At 38.6% G+C, this 23,100-nt stretch overlaps 1 protein-coding gene across 6 annotated transcripts in view; it reads left to right on the forward strand.

Annotated features, from left to right (window-relative positions):
* MAPKAP1 (MAPK associated protein 1) overlaps positions 1–23,100 on the forward strand; it is a 243,818-nt gene that overhangs the window by 30,100 nt on the left and 190,618 nt on the right. For all 6 annotated transcript variants that reach the window (XM_035015808.1, XM_035015810.1, XM_035015806.1 and 3 more), the window contains 2 exons: positions 2,179–2,268; positions 20,790–20,938. In XM_035015808.1, coding sequence (XP_034871699.1) covers positions 2,179–2,268; positions 20,790–20,938 — 239 coding nt within the window. The remainder of the gene's footprint in view (positions 1–2,178; positions 2,269–20,789; positions 20,939–23,100) is intronic.

Raw genomic sequence — 23,100 nt, forward strand, 5'->3', positions numbered from 1 at the left:
CTAAAAAGTCCTCATGTAGAAAGGGAAGTAGACTTATTTTGAGTATCTTCACAGAGCAACATTAGTCCCAGTGGGTAGACTACCTGGGTGGCAGGTTTCAGGTTGACATAATAAAGAACCTTTAATACAGAGAGCTGACCAGCCAAGGAGTGCCGCTGCTGGAGCCATTTCTTGGCCCTGGAGGGCTTATGGGGGGCTAGGAGGGATTGGAGGTAAATAGCTGAATATTTGTTAGGGCTGCTTTTAATAGAAATTCCTACATTGGGTGTGAGACTAGAAAAGATGCCCCTGTTTTTTTATATATTATCTTTATTTTCTTAAGTTGATCTCTACCCTTTGATCTTTGTGGCTTGAAAAAGCTAAACTTTGGTACGTACATATTCAGTCATTAGCTTTTGAAAGCTTATCATTGCCCATTTTCCAGCTTACGTGTTTTGGAAACCTTTCAAGGGGAATGGGATGAACCAAGGCCTTTACTTAGATAAATTATTTAGAATATGTAATGTAGTTCTAATATGACAGGGTGTGCTAGGAGGTGTTTTTTTTTTTTTTAGGTAATCAGAAAATATCTCTACTAATGTAGTAGCAGTAACCTGCTAACTCCCAGGAAAAGTAACGATAGGAGATGTGGTAGAACATTGAAAATATTTGCATGTTTATTTTTGTGGTCCAAAGGTAAAATGCACATAAAGGAGTACTGCAGGATACAATATATAGTGCAAGGCATGTTAAGGTTTTGGTTCAGAATTCAGCATTCTGAGACATCTCCAAAGAATAATTTGCTCTTATGATGAAAATAATTAATAGCATTTCCCAGTATCTCAAGGAACTTTTATCAAAATAGGATTTGAGTGAAGGTTTGAATGTAATTTAGAACCACTGGTTCTCACTTCTCTAGTTGAAACTGACTTCCTTGCAGTTATTGAGATGATATCTTATATGACAGGTTGAATGGATTTCAGTAGGAGAATGCTGCTAAATTGAGAGCTTTATGATTATGTTACTTTGGCTGTACTCTTCACATTTATTAATTGCAATTGAATGTATTTTCCTTCAATGGAGTTTGGTTAGATACAGTGACATTGTCAGAATGCTTTTGCCGGCACAGTTTACATTTATGGCAGGATCAGTTTCAGTGTTTCCCTACCACAGTGCTAAGGCAAGCATGTATGATTTCCTACCTTGCAAGAGGTTGAAAGAGAAATTTACTTATTTATTTTTTGTTAGCATTGTGCCAGGAAAGGAAGTTGAAGATTAGCCAGAGGAAACTAATCTCAAGAAATGGCATCAATTAGGACTTTCTTTTCCATTGTGGTTTCCATATGCAGTAGTTGTTAATGTATGCTGAACAGTATTTCTTTAAAAGATCAGTTCATTGATTTTTGAAGGTTGATCAGCCAGTGGTAATATAATCTCACAAATGCATGATTTTAGGTGATGCTTTTGTTATTGTTGTTGGAATTTCTTAAGATAGCACTTAGATGCTAATAATTACAGTTGTGGGGTGTCCTAGCGACCAAAGAATTTACTTTTTAATCCTTGCAGCATATCTTAAAATTTTGTATAAGAAAAATTATTCTTTTTAAGATTTGACTAATGTTACAAAGATACAAATCATTTATTTTACTACCTATAAACTGTTTCAGCCCACTGAAGAAAAGCTATGCTAATTTATATAGCTTTGACATTTTATAATTTTCATGATTTTTAGATAAAGGATTTTATATTTAAAACTTTAATAGTCTAGTCTGAGTTCATTTATCTTTAATTTTTGAAACGGGTAGAGTAATTCATAACCGTAATTTTATTCCTGTAATGTAATATTCACTTCAGTTCATTTGTGCATTAAAATTCCTTTAAGACCGTTATTAATGATTTATATAATGAAATGTCATATTAATCACAGAAGTTTTCACATTTTATTATTCTCTTCCATGTTAATACTATCTTTATGATCTCTATTAATGTTTTATATCCTCTAATTTCAATTATAAATCAAGAATATTTTCATGTTTTTGTTGGTATTTGCTTTTCAGGGGTGCCACCTTTAAAATTTTATGACTTTTTCCCTACATATGCAATATAAAACATCTTTATTCATATAAAGGTAGTTAATTATGTCTTTGTTTATAGTAAACTTTCATTGACAAACTTATAGTTATAATATTTCTTTTCAAGCTCAAAGATTAGAACGACTCCGAAAAGAGAGACAAAACCAGATCAAATGCAAAAATATTCAGTGGAAAGAAAGAAATTCTAAGCAATCAGGTAAATGGAAATAATTTTAATTGTTAATTTGAGATTTACATATTTAGTTTATATTATTAAATAAGAGCTTTTATTATTTAATTCATCTTTTTAAATCCTCTGAGCAGATACCTCTTGTGTTTTGAGCTTTGAATGCTTTCACTTGGGTGCCCTGGGCCCTCTGAAGCTGTGTGTTCTTTAGGTCTTATGTTTTTGGTTACTCTTCATTCTGGGTCACAGGAATTGGTGTGTGCAGAGCACACTTTTTACAAACTCTCATGCCAGTACCTTGTTCTTAGGGTTAAGGAATACCTATGGTTTGGATGGGCCTCTGGGTTATAGATTCCTCCTGGCAGTTCCAACCTAGACTTTCCCTTGCCTATTAGTGGCCGCATTAACAATCTATTTTGCATATACGCTAATTCTTTTCCTTTAGCTTAACAAGCGTTATGTTGCTGGTATTATTAGCATTTGTAGTTTGTGTTCATATGGTATGTGTAGTAAAAAGCTGACCATATTACATATTTTCAAATCTTCAATCTCAGCAGGAAGAGAAAACTTTAAAAAATATCAAAATAAAATGCTATTGAAGTATTTTCTAATGTTTATCTCATGTGTCCTAGATTTTCTCTTTTTTCCTCCTTTCAAAGAAATGTCTTCACTCTGTCCTCTATGTCTTCCAGCACCTACTACCACCCTGGCACATAATAGATGTCCAATTAATTTTTGTTGACTGACTCCATTGCTACATAATACTTATAAAACTAACAATATTAATGATTATTATATTAACATCAGCACCTATCTAGTGCTGTTCTAAGCACTTTATACACATTACCTCCAATGCAGTGATCTTATAAGGTATAGCTATTGCTGTTGTTAACAGATGAGACAGAGACTCGGAGAGCTTTAACTTGCTAAAGTGATAAGCCCAGAAAGTGATAGTGCAGGAGAGCCATATTTTGTATCTAGCTCTGTCTGCAAGTAAAGGCCAATCTCTCTCTGCTAAAGAAACTATATAAAATGGTTATTGCTTTCTCCTGCTGTGGTTGTAAACCCAGGTGTGCTCAGTGGGTATGATTTTCTTAATGATTGCTTCTAAATGACAACTGTGTAGAACCAGAAACCTCATTCACTTCTTACATCTTATTTCTAGGTCTTCCTATAGTTCTCCTTGAATATCTATTTAGTTTTGCTCTTGATACTTTAAAAATCTCTCTAGGCTGGCCTTTTCTGTTGATCTAGTTAATACTTCTCTTTTGTATTTATCACAAACTGAAAATCTTTATATTGTTTATCTTGTCCACTTTCTTCAAATTTTTCATGTATCTAATGCCTTTTCTATTAATCTTTTCTTAATGAATATAGAGCCGTTTATCTAACCTCATCTCTCCAGTTACCCTTTGTTTTGCCTTCTTCACTTCCTTATCTTTTTTTCTTTAAAGATTTTATTTATTTGAGAGAGAGAATGATAGAGAGAAAGCATGAGAGGGGGGAGAGTCAGAGGGAGAAGCAGACTCCCTGACGAGCAGGGAGCCCGATGCGGGACTCGATCCCTGGACTCGATCCAGGGACTCCAGGATCATGACCTGAGCCGAAGGCAGTTGCTTAACCAACTGAGCCACCCAGGCGCCCTTCACTTCCTTATCTTAAAACAATTACAAATAAATAGGATGAATAGAGCACCTCACATGTAACTGCATTAATCCCCTTTACAATGTGAGTTCTTCAACTTAAATTTTGATACATTTCCCACTTACTCCTTAAAGTCTAATCCACTTTAACTTCTAGTGTTTCACAGAATGTGCTAGAGAAATAAATAGCCTCCTTTTTGCTTTCATTTGGAGCCATACTGTTCATTATTTGTCTATACTTCTCTCTCCCTCAGTTTCCACCCCTCTTATTTCCGTCTCTCACAGATTTCAGTAATTGATCCTGTGATCCTACTGCTGGAAAAGCTCCTTCTTAATATACTTGTCCACTCTTCGAGATGTTGACTTTGAGCCAGGCCAGTGAACCTCATCAATGCACAGAGGAATCGTTTTGAATTCTCTGTTCAGCTGGGTTCCATCATTACCACAGGTTGGCACTCTGGGTGTCCTGAAATGTGTTAGAAAAGTGGAGTCAGCAGTCCAGTAAACATCTACCTGGCAAACTGAGCAGCCACTCTGCTTACATCTCTTAAGCACATACTCTCTTTTGGCAAGAAATGCCACAATCAGATCCTTTTGATCTTCATTGGGAATTTTGGTTAGGTTATCATTTATTCATTCTCTCATTCTTTTTCTGCTGTTTACATTTTGCTAAAAATCCTTTCATCTGCTTTTCTTATTTTTTATTTTATTCCCTACTAGAAAAGTCATTATTATGAATGTGATGACCTCCCCTGGAATGTTTTTCTACATCCCATCCATCTTTTAAGATACAACAGAAATGCAGTCTTTTCATAGAAAAGTTGGAAGGGATCTGAGAAGCTGTCTGGTCCATATCCTGAAGTTCTCTATGAACTTACTGAGCCTTATGCCCTGAGATCACATGACAAAGAGAATACCTTAGAGTAAGATCCTTGTAGTATTTTTGTAGCTAGAGCTGCATGGGTAAATGTGAAGGTGGTCATTGGAAGACAGCTTGTCAGGAACAATGTCAAATCAAGCCCTGGTGCGTACACACATACACACATACACACGCATATAAATAAAATCTTAGAATGTATTTTAAGTTTATTTTTTATTTATTTATTTTTAAGTAATCTCTACATCCAACATGGGGCTCGAACTCATGACCCCAAGATCAAGAGTTGCATGCTCTTCTGACAAGCCAGCCCTGTGCCCCAAGCCTCGGTATTTTTAATTTTATTGTTTTGAAATGGTGTTGGTATATTTTTTACAAAATTTATTACTACTCTTATTCACTGAGTCATTCAACAAGCGTTTCTTCCATACCTTCTGTGTGCATAGTAATTCTATGCTAGGTGCTTGGGGAATACGTGATCCCTGCCCTCAAGAAGTTTGAAGTCTAGTGAGAAGGAAAAGCTATTTACACATGAAGTTAAATAGTAACTCACAAACAATGTAGTGTGTATATCAGTTATTTATGAATATTCCTGAAGTTTTCTTTATGTAACTTCTAGTATTGGTTAAAACAGCAGTTCCCAGATACAGTGACTGTGTAAAAATCAGAAATGCATCCAAAAGTGCATGTTATAATGGCTTCCATATAAATCTGTAGCCCTACCTGTGGAATTCCTAAATCAAAAGATAGAGATCAGGGTCCGTAAATCTATATTTTTCAGAAGCTCCCTGGGTGATTCTTATGACTAACCAGTGCTGGGGATCACGGGCATATAGGTATGCCAGCCCCTAAGTTTACTTCCTCTTCATGCAAATCCAGCAACTTAGCTGTTAATATTTCTATATTATATGTGAGAAAACTGGAACCCAGAGGCTAAGTAACTTTTTCAAGTTACTTACTTAAACAAATAGTAAGTGGCAAAGCCAGAATTCTTCTCCTGGCCAGTCCTACCCCAAAGACTGTAGTCTTTCTACTCTCTCCCATTCTCCCATACTGTTGGCAGAGAGGAGCTGCTTCTGGAGCTTTGGGTATTGAGGAGGCTTTGTGTTCCCTTGTTCCTTTCCTCCTTTGTGTCAGCGATGGCCAGGGTTCAGGAAGGTTGCCAAGACCTCTATATTAAAAGAAAATTTCTTTACAGGAAATCTGAAAGAAAATATAAAAATGAAGATAAGCTACCAATATTCTCACTTTCAGAGGGACTGCTGTTGTTAACATTTTGATGTATTTTTCTAGATTCTATTTATATAGGTATATATTTTTAAATATTCTAAACATACCTCTTATGATGTTTTTTGTATGTACAAATAGTACATAAATGCAGTGTTTTGTCTTGTCTCCATATTGTTCCTGCACTTTTACATCTTATTAAGATTATTTCCAGATGTTTTGTATTTTGTGCTATCCTTGTAATTAGCATCTTCTTCCGCATAACTTTCTTACTGCTCTTGTGAGGAAATCTATTGTCTTTATATATCTGTTTTGTATCCAGTCACTTACTGAATCCTTATTAGTTCTAATATGCATTCCCATCTTCCTAATGCTATCGTATGTGCTTTCTCATAAGCCTGATGATAATTAAATTTCTAGGCTATTGTTCTTTCAGTTCTCTGTTTGTTGGGGATTTCCAACTGTTTATATTGGTTAGAACTTTTCAGCTGCAAATGACGTAGAGCAAGTGAAGTTGAAGAGCAGCTTGAAGTTGAGCAACTCAGGAGGTTCAGCTGTGCCTTATGAATGGCTTGGAACCAGGAGAAAAGGCTCTCATTACCAGCCCCCGTCTCATTTCTGCTTCTTTGTGCCCATTTGCTCTCTCCTTCCTCCCTCTCTTCTGCCTCCCTATCCCCGCAGCTATTTTTTCTACTTCTCTTCCATAGTTAATCATTTAACAAGGTTTTATTTAGCTCCGAAAATATGCAAGGACAGCTAGGCCCTTGTAGGCCTAGCATATACAGCAGTGAACAAGACAAAAGTCCCTACCCTCATGGATCTTGTGGGGGAGATAGAGAGCAAACAAACCCAGTGTTGTCACAATGGGATAAGTGGCAAAGCAAAAAATATATTCAGGTAAGGGGGATAAGGAATGCGAGGTAGGGAATTTTGCTATTTTTTATATGGTGATCAGGGAAGGCCTTCATTGGGAAGGTGATGCTTGAGCAGAGTTCTGAAGGAATGAGCCAGGGAGATACTGGAAAATGGGTGTCCTAAGATGAAGGAGAGCGAAGGTTCTGTGATGCAAGTGTGCCTGATGTATCCAAAGAATAGCAAGGAAGGATGTTTATTGACTAGAGTAGAAAAAGAGAAGAGTGGGCTCGGAGAGGTGGTGAGAGAGCTGATCATGGAGGATCTTGTAAGGAACTTAATTTTTACTGGGTAAGGTGATTTGATCGGAGTAGGGATATGATTGATAAGTTGCTTACTCCCCCTGCAGGTTAAATTTAAATGTTTTTTTTTTTTTTTAAAGATTTTATTTATTCATTTGAGACAGAGAGAGAGAGCATGAGCAGGGAGAGAGGCAGAGGGAGAAGCAGGCTCCCCGTTGAGCCAGGAGCCCGGTATGGGGCTCAATCCCAGGACCCTGGGATCATGACCTGAGCCGAAGGCAGATGCTCAACCATCTGAGCCACCCAGGCGCCCCCCCCCCCAGGTTAAATTTAAACAACTTCTTATTATGGAAAATTTCAAACATATACAAAAATAAAGAATGATATAATGAACTCCTGTATACTCATCACCCAGCTTCAGCAATTATCAACATATGGCCAGCCTTGTGTCTTTTCTCCATTTACCTCCCCTCCCCTCCCCGATTTTTTTTTTAAGATTTTGTTTATTTATTTAGTGAGCACTCAAGCTGGGTGGAGGGGCAGAGGAAGAGGGAGAGAGACAATCTCAAGCCAACTCCACGCTGAGCTCGGAGTCCGACTGGGGGCTCTGTCCCATGACTCCAAGATCACAACCTGAGCTGAAATCAAGAGTCTGATGCTTAACCGACTGAGCCACTCAGGCATGCCCCCGCCCCCCACCAGATTAATTTTAAGCAAATCCCAGCTGTAGTATAATTTCATACCTAAATATTTGTGTATTTTTTAATGCATAAGAAAACTGCAATAGTACTACTCTCCAGAAACTTAGCAGGAATTCTTTGATATTAACAAACATTTCCCTGATTTTCTCAAACGTTTCTTTCTTTTTCTTTTGCCAGTTCGTTCAGGTCTAGATCTAAGGTCCACACATTTGGTTGACGTGTTCCATTTCCTTTTTAATCTATAGATTCTCCTTTACTTTTTTTCCTTGTAATTTATTTAAGGAACTGGGTCATTTGTCTTATTGAATTTCCTACATTCTAGATTTTGCTAATTGTATCTCTGTGGTCTCATTTAATATGTTCCTCTGCCCTCTTTATTTCCTGTAAACAGGGAATTGGATCTAAAACTTGCTAAGATTGAAGTTTGATTTTATGATAAGAATATTTTGTATGTGCTGATCTGTACTTCATATTGCATCATATCAGGAAATATGGAATGACTTCTTGTCTTTTTTATGATGTTCAGATTGATGGTAGAATTAGGTGTTGTTCACCCATTATTAAGTTACTCCCATCAGCTTTTCTTCTAATGGTTTTAGTGGTCATTGATAGGCTTTACCTAGATGAATTATTTCATTAGGAGTTGCAAAATAGTGATTCTAATTTTATTGGTCTTCATATAAAGAACAACTTTTCCTAATCTATTATTTGGTTATTCTCAGATATAGTCCCTACAAGAAAGACAGGATAAATGCTTGATTCTTACATATTACCTTCTCCAGATCTGGCCAGAATTAGCCATTTGTTTAGAGAGTCTTGATTCTTTTTTAGTGGTAAATGGCATTGGAAGACCAAAACTTGAACTCTAGAGGTGCTCACTGGATTGGTTTTGTTCCTTGTAGGCCTTTCAGTGGATAGAGCTCAGGAAAAGATAAATTTAAGAGGAAATACATTAGGAGTTAATGCTGAAAATTCCTATTTGAATTTAGGATTATAGAGTGTTTACTTTGATTTTATGTTTATGTATCTTTTCTCTTATGCCGAAAATCTTGGTTCCAGAATAGAAATATCACCATCATTACTAACACTGTGATTACTTAAAACAGTTTAAGATTTTTTTTTTTTTTTTTTGCCCTTTTGATATGTTCCATTAGGGAATGTACAGTCAAATTGCTTTGTGATAAAGTTACTTAAAATAATTTCTCTCTTTGTAGTTAAATGCCAACTCAATATTACACTTAGGTTTGTTCATTTCATTTTGCTTTTATTTTTAGAGATTGCACTTCTGATTTTCTTTAATAACTATATAAAACATTTATGTGATTCCAAAGTTGAATACATAAAACAAGGTAAAATCAGAGAAATCTAGTTTCAATTCCTGTCTCTTCTACTCTTCTTATAGTCTTTTTATTTTATTATATATATATGTGTGTGTATATATATAAATATATTTTTTTTTTTGAGAGAGAGAGAGAAAGAAGGGGTGGGGGGCATTACTCTAATAATGTACAGAGTGTTATTTCCCCATAGCCATAAACTTAGATTTTTGCCAATCTCATAGATATGTAATGGTATCTCAGCATAGTTTTAATTTGCATATCCCTTATTATAAATGTGGTTGAGCATCTTTCCATTTGTTAAGAGCCATTTGAATATCTTTTTCTGTGGACATTTCATATTTCTTTTCCATTTTTCCATAGAGTTGTTGTTCAGTGTCTTCTCTACTTTCAGAATCTTTATATAGTAGGAATATTAACCTTTCTTCTTTCCTAGTTTATCATTTTTCTTTTTTTACATGGCTAATTTTTTCCTACACAAAAATGTTTTAATTTTATGTGGTCAAATTGATCAGTTTTCTTCTTATTGTGATGTTTATAACCTAACATTTTATTTATTTATTTTTTAAAGTATTTATTTATTTGACAGAGACACAGCAAGAGAGGGGACACAGCAGGGGGAGTGGGAGAGGGAGAAGCAGGCCTCCCGCCGAGCAGGGAGCCTGATGCAGGGCTCGATCCCAGGACCCCGGGATCATGACCTGAGCCGAAGGCAGTCGCTTAATGACTGAGCCATGCAGGCGCCCTATAATCTAACATTTTAAAAGACTCCTGTTGGCTGCTATGTTGGGAGGAGACTGGCAGGAGTAGGCCAAGGGGGCAAGGGCCAAAACAAGAAGATCAGTTTGAAGGTGGTGGTAATAATCCAGCGTTGGTAGCTGTGAAAGTGGTTCTGGTTCTATTCTGAAATTTTTATTGATGGACAGGATGTTGGATGTGAGAGAAAGAGAAGAGGGGAGATGACTCCTAAGTTTTTGGCCTAACATGATTCAGTTGCCATTAATTAAGAAGGAGAGGCCTGTGGGAGGGGCAGATTTGGGGGAAGATAGAGTTTGGTTATGGACATGTAAACTTTGAGATACCTATTGGACATCCAAGTGGAGGCATCAAATAGAAAGTTGAATGTGTGAGTCTGTAATTTCAGGGAGTGTTTAGGTCTACGAATAATTATTTGGGAGCTATCAGCATGTAGAGGATATTTATTTAGGTTTTCCCTTTTTATTTATTTTTATTGAGGTATGCTTTCTATATTCTGAAATGTACAGATATTAAGTTCAATGACTTGTGACAAACATATACACCTCTGTAATCCCAGTCAAGTATAGAGCATTTGTGTACCCCAGAAAGTTCCCTTGTGCCTCTTTCTAGTCAGGCTACTGCCCAGAGGCAGCTGTTGTTCTGATTTATATTACCACAACTTAGTTTCTCCTCAAGTTGATAATATTTAGGACAGAAGGCTGGATGAAATCACCAAGGGTGTGGATGTAGATAGAGAAAAGAAAAGGTCCAAATACTATGACTTGGGGAATGCCAAAGATTTGAGGGGAAAATGAGGAACTGGCAAGGAAACTAAGAAAGAGTAACCTGAAAGATAGCATGAACACCAGATGGAATGGAGTCCTGGAAACCAAGTGAAAAAGCTATTTCAAAAAGGAGTGAGGGCGCCTAGGTGGCTCAGTCCTTAAGCGTCTGCCTTTGGCTCAGGTCATGATCCCAGGGTCCTGGGATCAAGTCCTGCATCAGGCTCCCCGCTCAGCGGGGAGTCGGCTTCTCCCTCTCCCTCTGCCTGCCGCTCTGCCTACTTGTGCTCTCTATCTCTGTCAAATAAGTAAAATCTTAAAAAAAAAAAAAAAGGAGTGAGTTGATGAAGTTTCAAATGCTGTCACAAGCTCTTGAAAGATGAGGATTCAAAATTTACCAATAGATTTAGCAACAAGAGGATCATTGGTGACCTCAAAAACTGCTTTCGTGGAGTGGTGGGGCCTGAGGGCCTGACTGGAGTGGGTTTGAGGGAATGGGAAGAGAGGAACTGGACAGCAAGAACATAGACAGTCATTTTGAGGAGCAGAAAAATGGTGTATTTACTAGAAGGGAGTATAAGATCGAAAGAGGGTTTTTATTTATTTAGAAAAATTTATTTATTTGAGAGAGAGTGCCTACACGCAAGCAGGGAAGGGGCAAAGGGAGAGGGAGAGAATCCTCAAACAGATCCCCGCCAGCACAGAGCCCAACATGGGGCTCGATCCCAGGACCCTGAGATCATGACCTGAGCCCAAACTGAGTCAGATGCTCAACTGACTGAGCCACCCAGGCGCCCCCCTCCCGTTTTTTTGTTTTTGTTTTTTTTTTAAATGAGCCGTATTTGTGTGCTCTTGCAACTAATCCAGTAAGAGGGAAAGCTGAAAATGGGAGAGAATTGCTTGAGTGATGCCCTTGAGTCAGCAAGAAGTCAGCCCCTGGGGGCGCCTGGGTGGCTCAGTCGTTAAGCGTCTGCCTTCTGCTCAGGTCATGATCCCAGCGTCCTGGGATTGAGCCCCACATTGGGCTCCCCGCTCAGCGGGAAGCCAGCTTCTCCCTCTCCCACTTCCCCTGCTTGTGTTACTGTTCTCTCTATCTCTCTCTCTGTCAAATAAATAAATAAAATCTTAAAAAAAAAAAAAGTCAGCCCCTGAATGCACAAAGGAGGTGCTGGTCTGAGGTAGGGGCCTAGGCAGTTCATCCATGGTAGTAGGAAGGAAGGCAGGTAGAGGTGTAGGTGAGAACATGCAAAAGTCTCCTTTGGTTCTTTCTACTTTTCTGTGACACAGGAGGAAGGAAGAAAGGGAGGGAGGAGAAGGGAGGGAAATGGAGGGGAGGGGACAGAGGAAAGAAATGTCAGAGGTTGAGGAAAGAGGTCTAAGTTTGAATTAGTATGAGAATGGAATTGTTAATATATCATCACTTCGGGGGCGGAGCAAGATGGCGGAGGAGTAGGAGACCTGGATTTCGTCTCCTCTCAGGAATTCAGCTGGATAGGGATCAAACCATTCTGAACACCTACAAACTCAACAGGAGATCGAAGAAAAGAAGAGCAACAACTCTCTCATCAGAAAAGCGACCACTTTCTGGAAGGTAGGACGTGCGGAGAAGTGAATCCGAGGCGATCTTCGGGAGGATAGACGGCGGGGGAGGGGCCTCCGTCGGCCGCTTCTGGCAAGTGATAGAGCCGCGGGGCACAAAATCGGAACTTTTAAAAGTCTGCTCTGCTGAGGGACGTCACTCCGGTGGCTAAGCTGGGGGTGGAACCCTCGCGGGACAGTGTGGTCTCAGGACCCTCGGGGTCACAGAAAGACCGGGGGTGCCTGAGTACGGCAGAGCTCCCAGGTATCGGGGCGGGGAAGCTGGCTGCAGAGACGGAGCCCAGGCGCGGGCTCTCAGCTCGGGGTTGACATAAACCGTGATCCGCGGCCCAGTCGGGCCCCTGCTCCTCCAGCAGGGACCCAACAAGCGGCAGATCCGGGGAGACTCACCTTCCTCCCCCGGGAGGAGCCGCTCGGGAGTGCACCGCAGGGATCTGCTGGGTTTGGAGACTCCACCCGGGGTCGGGGGCCAGAGACAGAAAGGCGCGGTCACAGGCCAGGTGAGCAAGGAGTGCGGCTGGAGACCGGGGAGCTGGGAGTGACTGACGGCTTTTCTCTGGGGGCTCACTGAGGAGCAGGGCCCCGAGTTCTCGGCTCCTCCGAGGCAGAGATTGGGAGGCCGCCATTTTCACTCTCGGCCTCCAAAGCTGTACGGAAAGCTCGCAGGGAACAAAAGCTCCGGAGAACAAACCCAAGCAGATTACTTAGCCAGGAGGGGGCAAGGGCGGGGCAATTCCGCCTGCGGCAGAGACATTTGGAAACCACGGCAACAGGCCCCTCCCCCGAAGATCAGCAACAACAGCCAGCCAAGACCAAGTTTACCGATCAATGAGAACGGCAGAACTCCAGCGCTAGGGGAATACTACACATAGAATTCATGGCTTTTTTACCATGATTCTTTAGTCTTTCAAAGTTTTTTTTTTTTTAACTGTCTTTTTTCTTTTTTTTTTAATTTTTCTTTTTCCCTTTTTCAACCAACATCTTATCAATCCCTTTTTTAAAAAACATTTTTATTTTTCATTTTTAGAGTCATATTCTATCCCTTCATAGTAGTTACCTGTATTTTTGGCATATATTATATATGTTGTTCTCTCCTTAAAATTTTGAGATAGTTTCTTCTAACAGATCAAAATGTACCCTAAATCTCTAGTATATGGTTTTTTCTACTCCCCTGCCTGATCACATTCTCTCCCTTTTTTTTCCTCTTCTTTCTTTTTTCAAACAACTTCTTATCAATTGCTTTTATAAAATTTTTTATAATTTCCATCTTTACACTCATATTCCATCCCTTCATCATATCAACCCTTATTTTTGTACATATATAAGTTTTTCTTTCTTTAAAATTTTGGGAGGCACTTTCTTCTAACAGACCAAAATATACCCCAAATCTAGTGTGTGGCACTGATCTATATACCAGCCTGATCATATTTGATCACATTCTGGTTTTTTTTGTTGTTGTTGTTTTGTTTTGTTTGTTTTTGTTTGTTTTTATCTTTATCTTTTTCTTTTTTCTCTCTTTCCCTTTCTTTTCCCACTGCTTCAAGTCTTTTCTGATTTGTTTAGAGTATATTTTCTGGGGACCTTGTTACTCTGCTAGCATTTGTTCTCTCATTAATCTATTCTCCTCTGCACAAAATGACAAGACGGAAAAAATCACCTCAACAAAAAGAACAAGAGGTAGTACCGACTGCCAGGGACCTACTCAATACGGACATTAGTATGATGTCAGATCTAGAGTTCAGAATCATCACTTTAAAGATACTAGCTGGGCTTGAGAAAAGCATGGAAGTTATTAGAGAAACCCCTTCTGGAGAAATAAAAGAACTAAAATCTAACCAAGTTGAAATCAAAAAGGCTATTAATGAGGTGCAATCAAATATGGGGGCACTAACTGCTAGGATAAATAAGGCAGAAGAGGGAATCAGTGATATAGAAGACCAAATGATGGAAAATAAAGAAGCTGAGAAAAAGAGAGATAAACAACTGGATCACAAGGGCAGAATTCGAGAGATAAGCGATACCATAAGACAAAACAACATTAGAATAATTGGGATCCCAGAAGAAGAAGAAAGAAAGAGAGGGGCAGAAGGTATAATGGAGCAAATCATAGCAGAGAACTTCCCTAATTTGGGGAAGGAAACAGGCATCAAAATCCAGGAAGCACAGAGAACCCCTCTCAAAATCAATAAAAATAGGTCAACACCCCGACATCTAATAGTAAAACTTACGAGTCTCATAGACAAAGAGAAAATCCTGAAAGCAGATCGGGAGAAGAGATATGTAACCTACAATGGTAGAAATATTAGATTGGCAACAGACCTATCCACAGAGACGTGGCAGGCCAGAAAGGACTGGCAGGATATATTCAGAGCACTAAATGAGAAAAATATGCAGCCAAGCATACTCTATCCAGCTAGGCTGTCATTGAAAATTGAAGGAGAGATAAAAAGCTTCCAGGACAAACAAAAACTAAAGGAATTTGCAAACACAAAACCAGCCCTACAAGAAATCTTGAAAGGGGTCCTCTAAGCAAAGAGAGACCCTAAAAGCAACATAGACCAGCAAGGAACACAGACAATATACAGTAACAATCACCTTACAGGCAATACAATGGCACTAAATTCCTCTCTTTCAATAGTTACCCTGAATGTAAATGGGCTAAATGCCCCAATCAAAAGACACAGGCTATCAGACTGGATTAAAAAACAAGACCCATGGATATGCTGTCTGCAAGAGACTCATTTTAGACCCAAAGACACCCCCAGATTGAAAGTGAGGGGGTGGAAAACCATTTACCATGCTAATGGACACCAAAAGAAAGCTGGGGTGGCAATCCTTCTATCAGACAAATTAGATTTTAAACCAAAGACTGTAATAAGAGATGAGGAAGGCACTATATCCTACTTAAAGGGTCTATCCAACAAGAAGATCTAACAATTGTAAATATCTATGCCCCTAACATGGGAGCAGCCAGTTATATAAGGCAATTAATAACAAAAGCAAAGAAACACATCGACAACAATACAATAATAGTGGGGGACTTTAACACCCCCCTCACTGAAATGGACAGATCGTCTAAGCAAAAGATCAACAAGGAAATAAAGACTTTAAATGACACACTGGACCAAATAGACTTCACAGACATATTCAGAACTGCATCCCAAAGCAATGGAATACACATTCTTCTCTAGTGCTCATGGAACATTCTCCAGAATAGATCACATCCTAGGTCATAAATCAGGTCTCAACCGGTACCAAAAGATTGGGATCATTCCCTGCCTATTTTCAGACCACAATGCTTTGAAATTAGAACTCAATCACAAGAGGAAAGTCAGAAAGAACTCAAATACACAGAGGCTAAAGAGCATCCTACTGAAGAATGAATGGGTCAACCAGGAAATTAAAGAAGAATTAAAAGAATTCATGGAAACCAATGAAAATGAAAACACAACTATTCAAAATCTTTGGGATGCAGCAAAGGCAGTCCTAAGAGGAAAGTATATAGCAATACAAGCCTTTCTCAAGAAACAAGAAAGGTCTCAAGTACACAACCTAACCCTACACCTAAAGGAGCTGGAGAAAGAACAGCAAATAAAACCTAAACCCAGCAGGAGAAGAGAAATAATAAAGATCAGAGCAGAAATCAATGAAATAGAAACCAAAAGAACAGTAGAACAGATCAACGAAACTAGGAGCTGGTTCTTTGAAAGAATTAACAAGATTGATAAACCCCTGGCCAGACTTATCAAAAAGAAAAGAGAAATGACCCAAATTAACAAAATCATGAATGAAAGAGGAGAGATCACAACCAACACCCAAGAAATACAAACAATTATAAGAACATATTATGAGCAACTCTATGCCAGCAAATTAGATAACCTGGAAGAAATGGATGCATTCCTAGAGATGTATCAACTACCAAAACTGAACCAGGAAGAAATAGAAAACCTGAACAGACCTATAACCACTAAGGAAATTGAAGCAGTCATCAAAAATCTCCCAAAAAACAAAAGCCCAGGGCCAGATGACTTCCCAGGGGAATTCTACCAAACATTTCAAGAAGAATTAATACCTATTCTTCTGAAACTGTTCCAAAAAATAGAAACGGAAGGAAAACTTCCAAACTCATTTTATGAGGTCAGCATTACCTTGATCTCAAAACCAGACAAAGACCCCATCAAAAAGGAGAATTACAGACCAATATCCCTGATGAAGATGGATGCAAAAATTCTCACCAAAATACTAGCCAATAGGATCCAACAGTACATTAAAAGGATTATTCACCACGACCAAGTGGGATTTATCCCTGGGCTGCAAGATTGGTTCAACATCCGCAAATCAATCAACGTGATACAATACATTAACAAAAGAAAGAACAAGAACCATATGATCCTCTCAATAGATGCAGAAAAAGCATTTGACAAAGTACAGCATCCTTTCTTGATCAAAACTCTTCAGCGTATAGGCATAAAGGGTACATACCTCAATATCATAAAAGCCATCTATGAAAAACCTACAGCAAATATCAATCTCAATGGGGAAAAACTGAGAGCTTTCCCCCTAAGGTCAGGAACACGGCAGGGATGTCCACTATCACCGCTGCTATTCAACGTAGTATTGGAAGTCCTAGCCACAGCAATCAGACAACAAAAAGAAATAAAAGGCATCCAAATCCGCAAAGAAGAAGTCAAACTCCCACTCTTTGCAGATGATAAGATACTTTATGTGGAAAACCCCAAAGACTCCACCCCAAAACTGCTAGAACTCATACAGCAATTCAGTAAAGTGGCAGGATATAAAATCAATGCACAGAAGTCAGTGGCTTTCCTATACACCAACAAGACAGAAGAAAGAGAAATTAAGGAGTCGATCCCATTTACAATTGCACCCAAAACCGTAAGATAGCTAGGAATAAATCTAACCAAAGAGGCAAAGGATCTGTACTCAGAAAACTATAAAATACTCATGAAAGAAATTGAGGAAGACACAAAGAAATGGAAAAACGTTCCATGCTCATGGATTGGAAGAACAAATATTGTGAAGATGTCAATGCTACCTAGAGAAATCTACACATTCAATGCAATCCCCATCAAAATACCATCCACTTTTTTCAAAGAAATGGAACAAATAATCCTAAAATTTGTATGGAACCAGAAAAGACCCCGCATAGCCAGAGGAATGTTGAAAAAGAAAAGCAAAGCTGGCGGCATCACAATTCCGGACTTCCAGCTCTATTACAAAGCTGTCATCATCAAGACAGTATGGTACTGGCACAAAAACAGGCACATAGATCAATGGAACAGAATAGAGAGCCCAGAAATGGACCCTCCACTCTATGGTCAACTAATCTTCGACAAAGCAGGAAAGAATGTCCAATGGAAAAAAGACAGTCTCTTCAACAAATGGTGTTGGGAAAATTGGATAGCCACATGCAGAAGAATGAAACTGGACCATTTCCTTACACCACACACCAAAATAGACTCCAAATGGTTGAAAGACCTCAATGTGAGACAGGAGTCCATCAAAATCCTAAAGGAGAACACAGGCAGCAACCTCTTCGACCTCAGCCACAGCAACTTCTTCCTAGAAACATTGCCAAAGGCAAGGGAAGCAAGGGCAAAAATGAACTGTTGGGACTTCTTCAAGACAAAAAGCTTTTGCAAAGCAAAGGAAACAGTCAACAAAACCAAAAGACAACCGACAGAATGGGAGAAGATATTTGCAAATGACGTATCAGATAAAGGACTGGTATCCAAAATCTATAAAGAACTCCTCAAACTCAACACCCAAAGAACAAAGAATCCAATCAAGAAATGGGCAGAAGACATGAACAGACATTTTCCCAAAGAAGACATCCACATGGCCAACAGACACATGAAAAAGTGCTCAATATCGCTCGGCATCCGGGAAATCCAAATCAAAACCTCAATGAGATACCACCTCACACCAGTCAGAATGGCTAAAATTAACAAGTCAGGAAACAACAGATGTTGGCGGGGATGCGGAGAAAGGGGAACCCTCCTACACTGTTGGTGGGAATGCAAGCTGGTGCAGCCACTCTGGAAAACAGTGTGGAGGTTCCTCAAAAAGTTGAAAATAGAGCTACCCTATGACCCAGCAATTGCACTACTGGGTATTTACCCCAAAGATACAAAAATAGGGATCCGAAAGGGTACATGCACCCCGATGTTTATAGCAGCAATGCCCACAATAGCCAAACTGTGGAAAGAGCCAAGATGTCCATCGACAGATGAATGGATAAAGAAGCTGTGGTATATATATACAATGGAATATTATGCAGCCATCAAAAGGAATGAGATCTTGCCTTTTGCAACAACGTGGATGGAACTGGAGGGTATTATACTGAGCGAAGTAAGTCAAACAGAGAAAGACATGTATCATATGACCTCACTGATATGAGGAATTCTTAATCTCAGGAAACCAACTGAGGGTTGCTGGAGTGGGGGGTGGCGTGGGAGGGATGGGGTGACTGGGTGATAGACACTGGGGAGGGTATGTGCTCTGGTAAGCGCTGTGAATTCTGCAAGACTGTTGAATCTCAGATCTGTACCTCTGAAACAAATAATGCAATATATGTTAAGAAAAAAAAAAAGAAGAAGAAGAAGGTAGCAGGAGGGGAAGACTGAAGGGGGAGAAATCGGAGGGGTAGACGAACCATGAGAGACGATGGACTCTGAAAAACAAACTGAGGGTTCTAGAGGGGAGGGGAGTGGGAGGATGGGTTAGCCTGATGATGGGTTTGGAGGAGGGCACATTCTGCATGGAGCACTGGGTGTTATGCGCAAACAATGAATCATGGAACACTACATCTAAAACTAATGATGTAATGTATGGGGATAATATAAGAATAAAAAAATTAAAAAAAAATATATATATATATCATCACTTCACCCCCAAGCTTACTGATAACAGTTGTGTAACTTTGATAAGTTACTTATGTTTGCTACACCTCAGTTTGTTCATGGAGTAGTAACCCATCTCTTAAGACCATTGTGAGGACAAGTTGAGGCAACACCTCGAATTGTTCCCGACCCATAGTAGGTATTTAATAAAGGGTTATTCCTTTCCAAAGTGTAGCAATAAAACTGTTAATAGATTATGTGCAGACTAATACTTGTAATCTAAAATACCATGTAATCTAAAACTTTTTCAAATGTGCATTTAACATCTGTTGAACTTATATATTCAGATTCTGGAATTGGATAGTCAGGTGCCACATTTTAAAAGCGAATTAGATCCTTTTCTCCTGGTTTGCCACTTACATTTATAGGGACTCATTGGATAAATTTGTCCCACTAGTTTGTTGAAAAGATGGTTTTAGTTACATTTTTTAAAAGTTCTAAGTCACTATTTCGGAGTTCTGTTTGATCTCTCTAAGTTCAGTTTGGCTGTGCTCAAAAATGGAATGGGGTTGGACCTATTCGTTACAGGTTGTAAGATCTAGGATTGATTGATTTTAAAATCTAAGTATGGAAATTTTCTAATATTTACAAAACTGAAAAGTGTAATAAATCTCCATGTACTTATCTAGCTACCACCTTAAATGATACTCAGATTAATATGGACACTTAAATGATCTTTGACAAGATATGGAACTAACTTGTCTTGATTCACTAATGAGTAAGAGTTAAAGATTCTGATTTAATAATAATTTAATTTGAATTCCTTCAATCATTATTTTATTCATTGATTCATGCAACAAAATTTATTGAGGGTCAGCTTTGTTCATTAGTGCCTTATGGCTAAGAGCCTTGCCTGATTGCAAATATCAGCTCTGCTACTTACTAGCTGTGTTGCCTAAGGCTAATCAGAGTATTCTAAGCTTCAGTTTCCACACTGGCAAAATTAAGATAATACTAGTATCTACCTCATAGGCTTGTTAGGAGGAGTAATTGAGATACATCGGCTTGCTCAGTAAATGTTAGCTGCTGTTATTATAAATATCATTTCTCCTTTTCCTCCTCATCTTTGTCTTCCAGAGTTTATGCTAGGTGTCCTTGGAGAGTATGAGAGGATTAAGACATAGACCTTCACCTTGAACTAAAATTCCAAAATCCCACAGTATTAGAGCCAGGGGAGATTTTTAAGATTCTCTAGTTCGGCAAACCCAGAGAGCTTTAGTGAATTGTCCAGTATCACAGCATCTCTTAGAGGCAGAGCCAGGCCAAAGCTCAGGTCCTTTAGCTGTGAATGCTCTTGTTACAGAATGGCTACTCTGTTGGTTTGACTCTGCCCCACTCCTTAAACCCCAGTCCTTCTAAACTGGCAGTCCTGACCTGACTGTTTTCCAGGACTCTCTGCCTTTTCAGTGTGCAAAATCAAAGTATATGTGAGGCTTTTTGCACATATCAGATCTGAATATGCCCTGGACACTCTCTCCGTAAGATTCCAAGGAAGACTTGCTAGGGAAGGTAGACAGGCGGTGTCTCTGTGTAATTACAAAGATGTTTTTATCTTCCTCTTGTATCACAGCCCAGGAGTTAAAGTCACTGTTTGAAAAAAAGTCCCTCAAAGAGAAACCTCCAAGTTCTGGAAGGCAGTCAATATTATCTGTACGACTAGAGCAGTGCCCTCTGCAGCTGAATAACCCGTTTAACGAGTATTCCAAGTTTGATGGCAAGGTAAGTAAAAATAAAACTTTGTCTTTTTAAATAAAACCTCAGTTGAGTGGAATTGTTTTTGTTAGTGTTGTTATTATTGGATTTAAGGTTTCAGAAACGACTCAAAGTAATTATAGAATGTCGTTCACACTTCTATGACCGAGGATGTAAAAAGGTCTGAATTTGGGCTTAATACTGTTTCCACAGCAGTATGTTTGGGGGATTAAAACAAAAACAGTCTTGAGATATTTGGACATGTATTTTTTTTCCCCTGTTTCATCTTCGAAGTATACTTGAGGATTTGGGTTGGTTGGGTTGTGGTTAATCAAGGCCTGATTGTGTTGGGAAAGCTTTGAAAGTGGTTCCGGGGAGGCAGTTTGCATTGTCTTGGTCTGATTCTTTATTGTAACTGTAGAAATTGTTGAGGTTAGAGCTTCATTTCAGAATTCTAGGCCGTTGTTTTTATGTCAGTATTTCATGGTAGGGAATCTTGTTTGACATTGTTATGCAGGATGACTTATTTTTTTGTTTGTTCTAGTAATTTGCAGTTTAAAAATTAAAACGTGTCTATTTTCCTTTTAGAAAAATGGCCACTATTCTAGTGGCCTGCCTTCCTGTGTCTCTGCGCGGAGCTGAGCTGGGCTTCTTTCAGGAGACAGTAGCAGTTGATTTTTATATTTATTGCCATTATATTTGCTGTCTGGCAGTGGCTTGGGGGTGCTCAGTGATAGCTTGTTGCCTGGAGGGGTTGTGTACAATTTGTCTTATTTTAACACCACTGCAATTAATAAGCATACAGGCTCTTTGCTTATGTTTGCATTTTTTTATATTCAACTTCTGGTTATGTACTGGTTCTGTCAGTTGTCATCTTTGAGCAAGGAGATGTTTTCTCTTCAAAACACTTTTACCTCATAAGGTTCAGCATGTTTCCGTATGTTTAAGGAAGCTTATATGGCCATGGGCAACTGAGGTTATTGATGTTGGTGGGAAAGGAAAGCCAAGAACTAGAAACAAAATGTATAAGTTACATAAAGATACTAATTTGCTCAGGAGTTGCCCCCCCAAAAATCTGAAAGGACTTTTAGTAAATGAGAGATTGTATTGTAAAGCTTCTCTTTAGCCTGCCCCTACCAGGACTCCTGTTTCTTCTTGTGGAATGTAGCAAAGAGAAGAAAGGGTCCCCCTAGGGGACAATAATGTCAGTCTCTGGAAAATGGAGAGTTGGACTGTAGGATTTGTTTTTTAAATACTACAGTTGATTCATTTAGATATGTTTGTGAGCGTTATTATTGGAATTAGGTTACACGGCTGGAATTTATTCGCTTCCGTTGTCTGATACCATCTCATTGTTTGAGGACATAATTGCTGGAATAATTACTATGTAAAAATACTTCGATGCCAACAAAATAGCACAGATCTTTTAAAATATTATGTCCTAGAATTCTTATTATACCATTAAATTTTATTTTATAAATTGCTTAGCTTTGGATTTGACAGAAAGTTATAAAGTGTCCTTGGTATGTATCTAACTTTTGAAGTGCCAAGGAGAAATAAAAAAAAAAAATGTGAAGAAGCCATTTCCTCAGTCACAAAGGAATTATTTTTACTAGATGTGGTTATACTTAAGGCTCTCCATGCTTTTGTCATATCAAATCTATTTGTAATCAGCAAAGGATATGTGCATGGAGCAGTCACCATTACACTTGGATTAAGAAAGATTTATATATCGATAAGTCTATCCCATGATGTGATGCTGTTTTATTATTATCCTCCATATTACAAATGCTAAAATACAATTAAACTCTTGTTCTCATCTATTATTTAATATTGATGCGTTTGGCAGATATGTAATGAAAGTGGCTAATATTTGAAGGATATTGTACTGTACATATTAAATTAGTCTTTCTTTATCTTTGTGAAATGCATCAATATGATATTCAATGACATCTCAATGATTAATAGAGAATTATACTTGAGTCAAGCCTTTTTGTAACCTAGAAATTAAAATGACTATTCAAATAACACCTCAAAATGATCAAATTAGCATTTTGTGATTGCATAATAATGGGATTGTAGTAGTTATAACAGCACCATGGCTGCCTCTAGAGTTAAGATCATGTCAACCCCTTGATAATAAAGTCTTTTCTGTGAGAGTCGACTTTAATAATTTCCAGATTGATTCT

The sequence above is a fragment of the Mirounga leonina genome, unplaced genomic scaffold (genome assembly GCF_011800145.1).
Source record: "Mirounga leonina isolate KUSES-001 unplaced genomic scaffold, KU_Mleo_1.0 Mir_170, whole genome shotgun sequence".
NCBI classification, from domain to species: Eukaryota; Metazoa; Chordata; class Mammalia; order Carnivora; family Phocidae; genus Mirounga; species Mirounga leonina.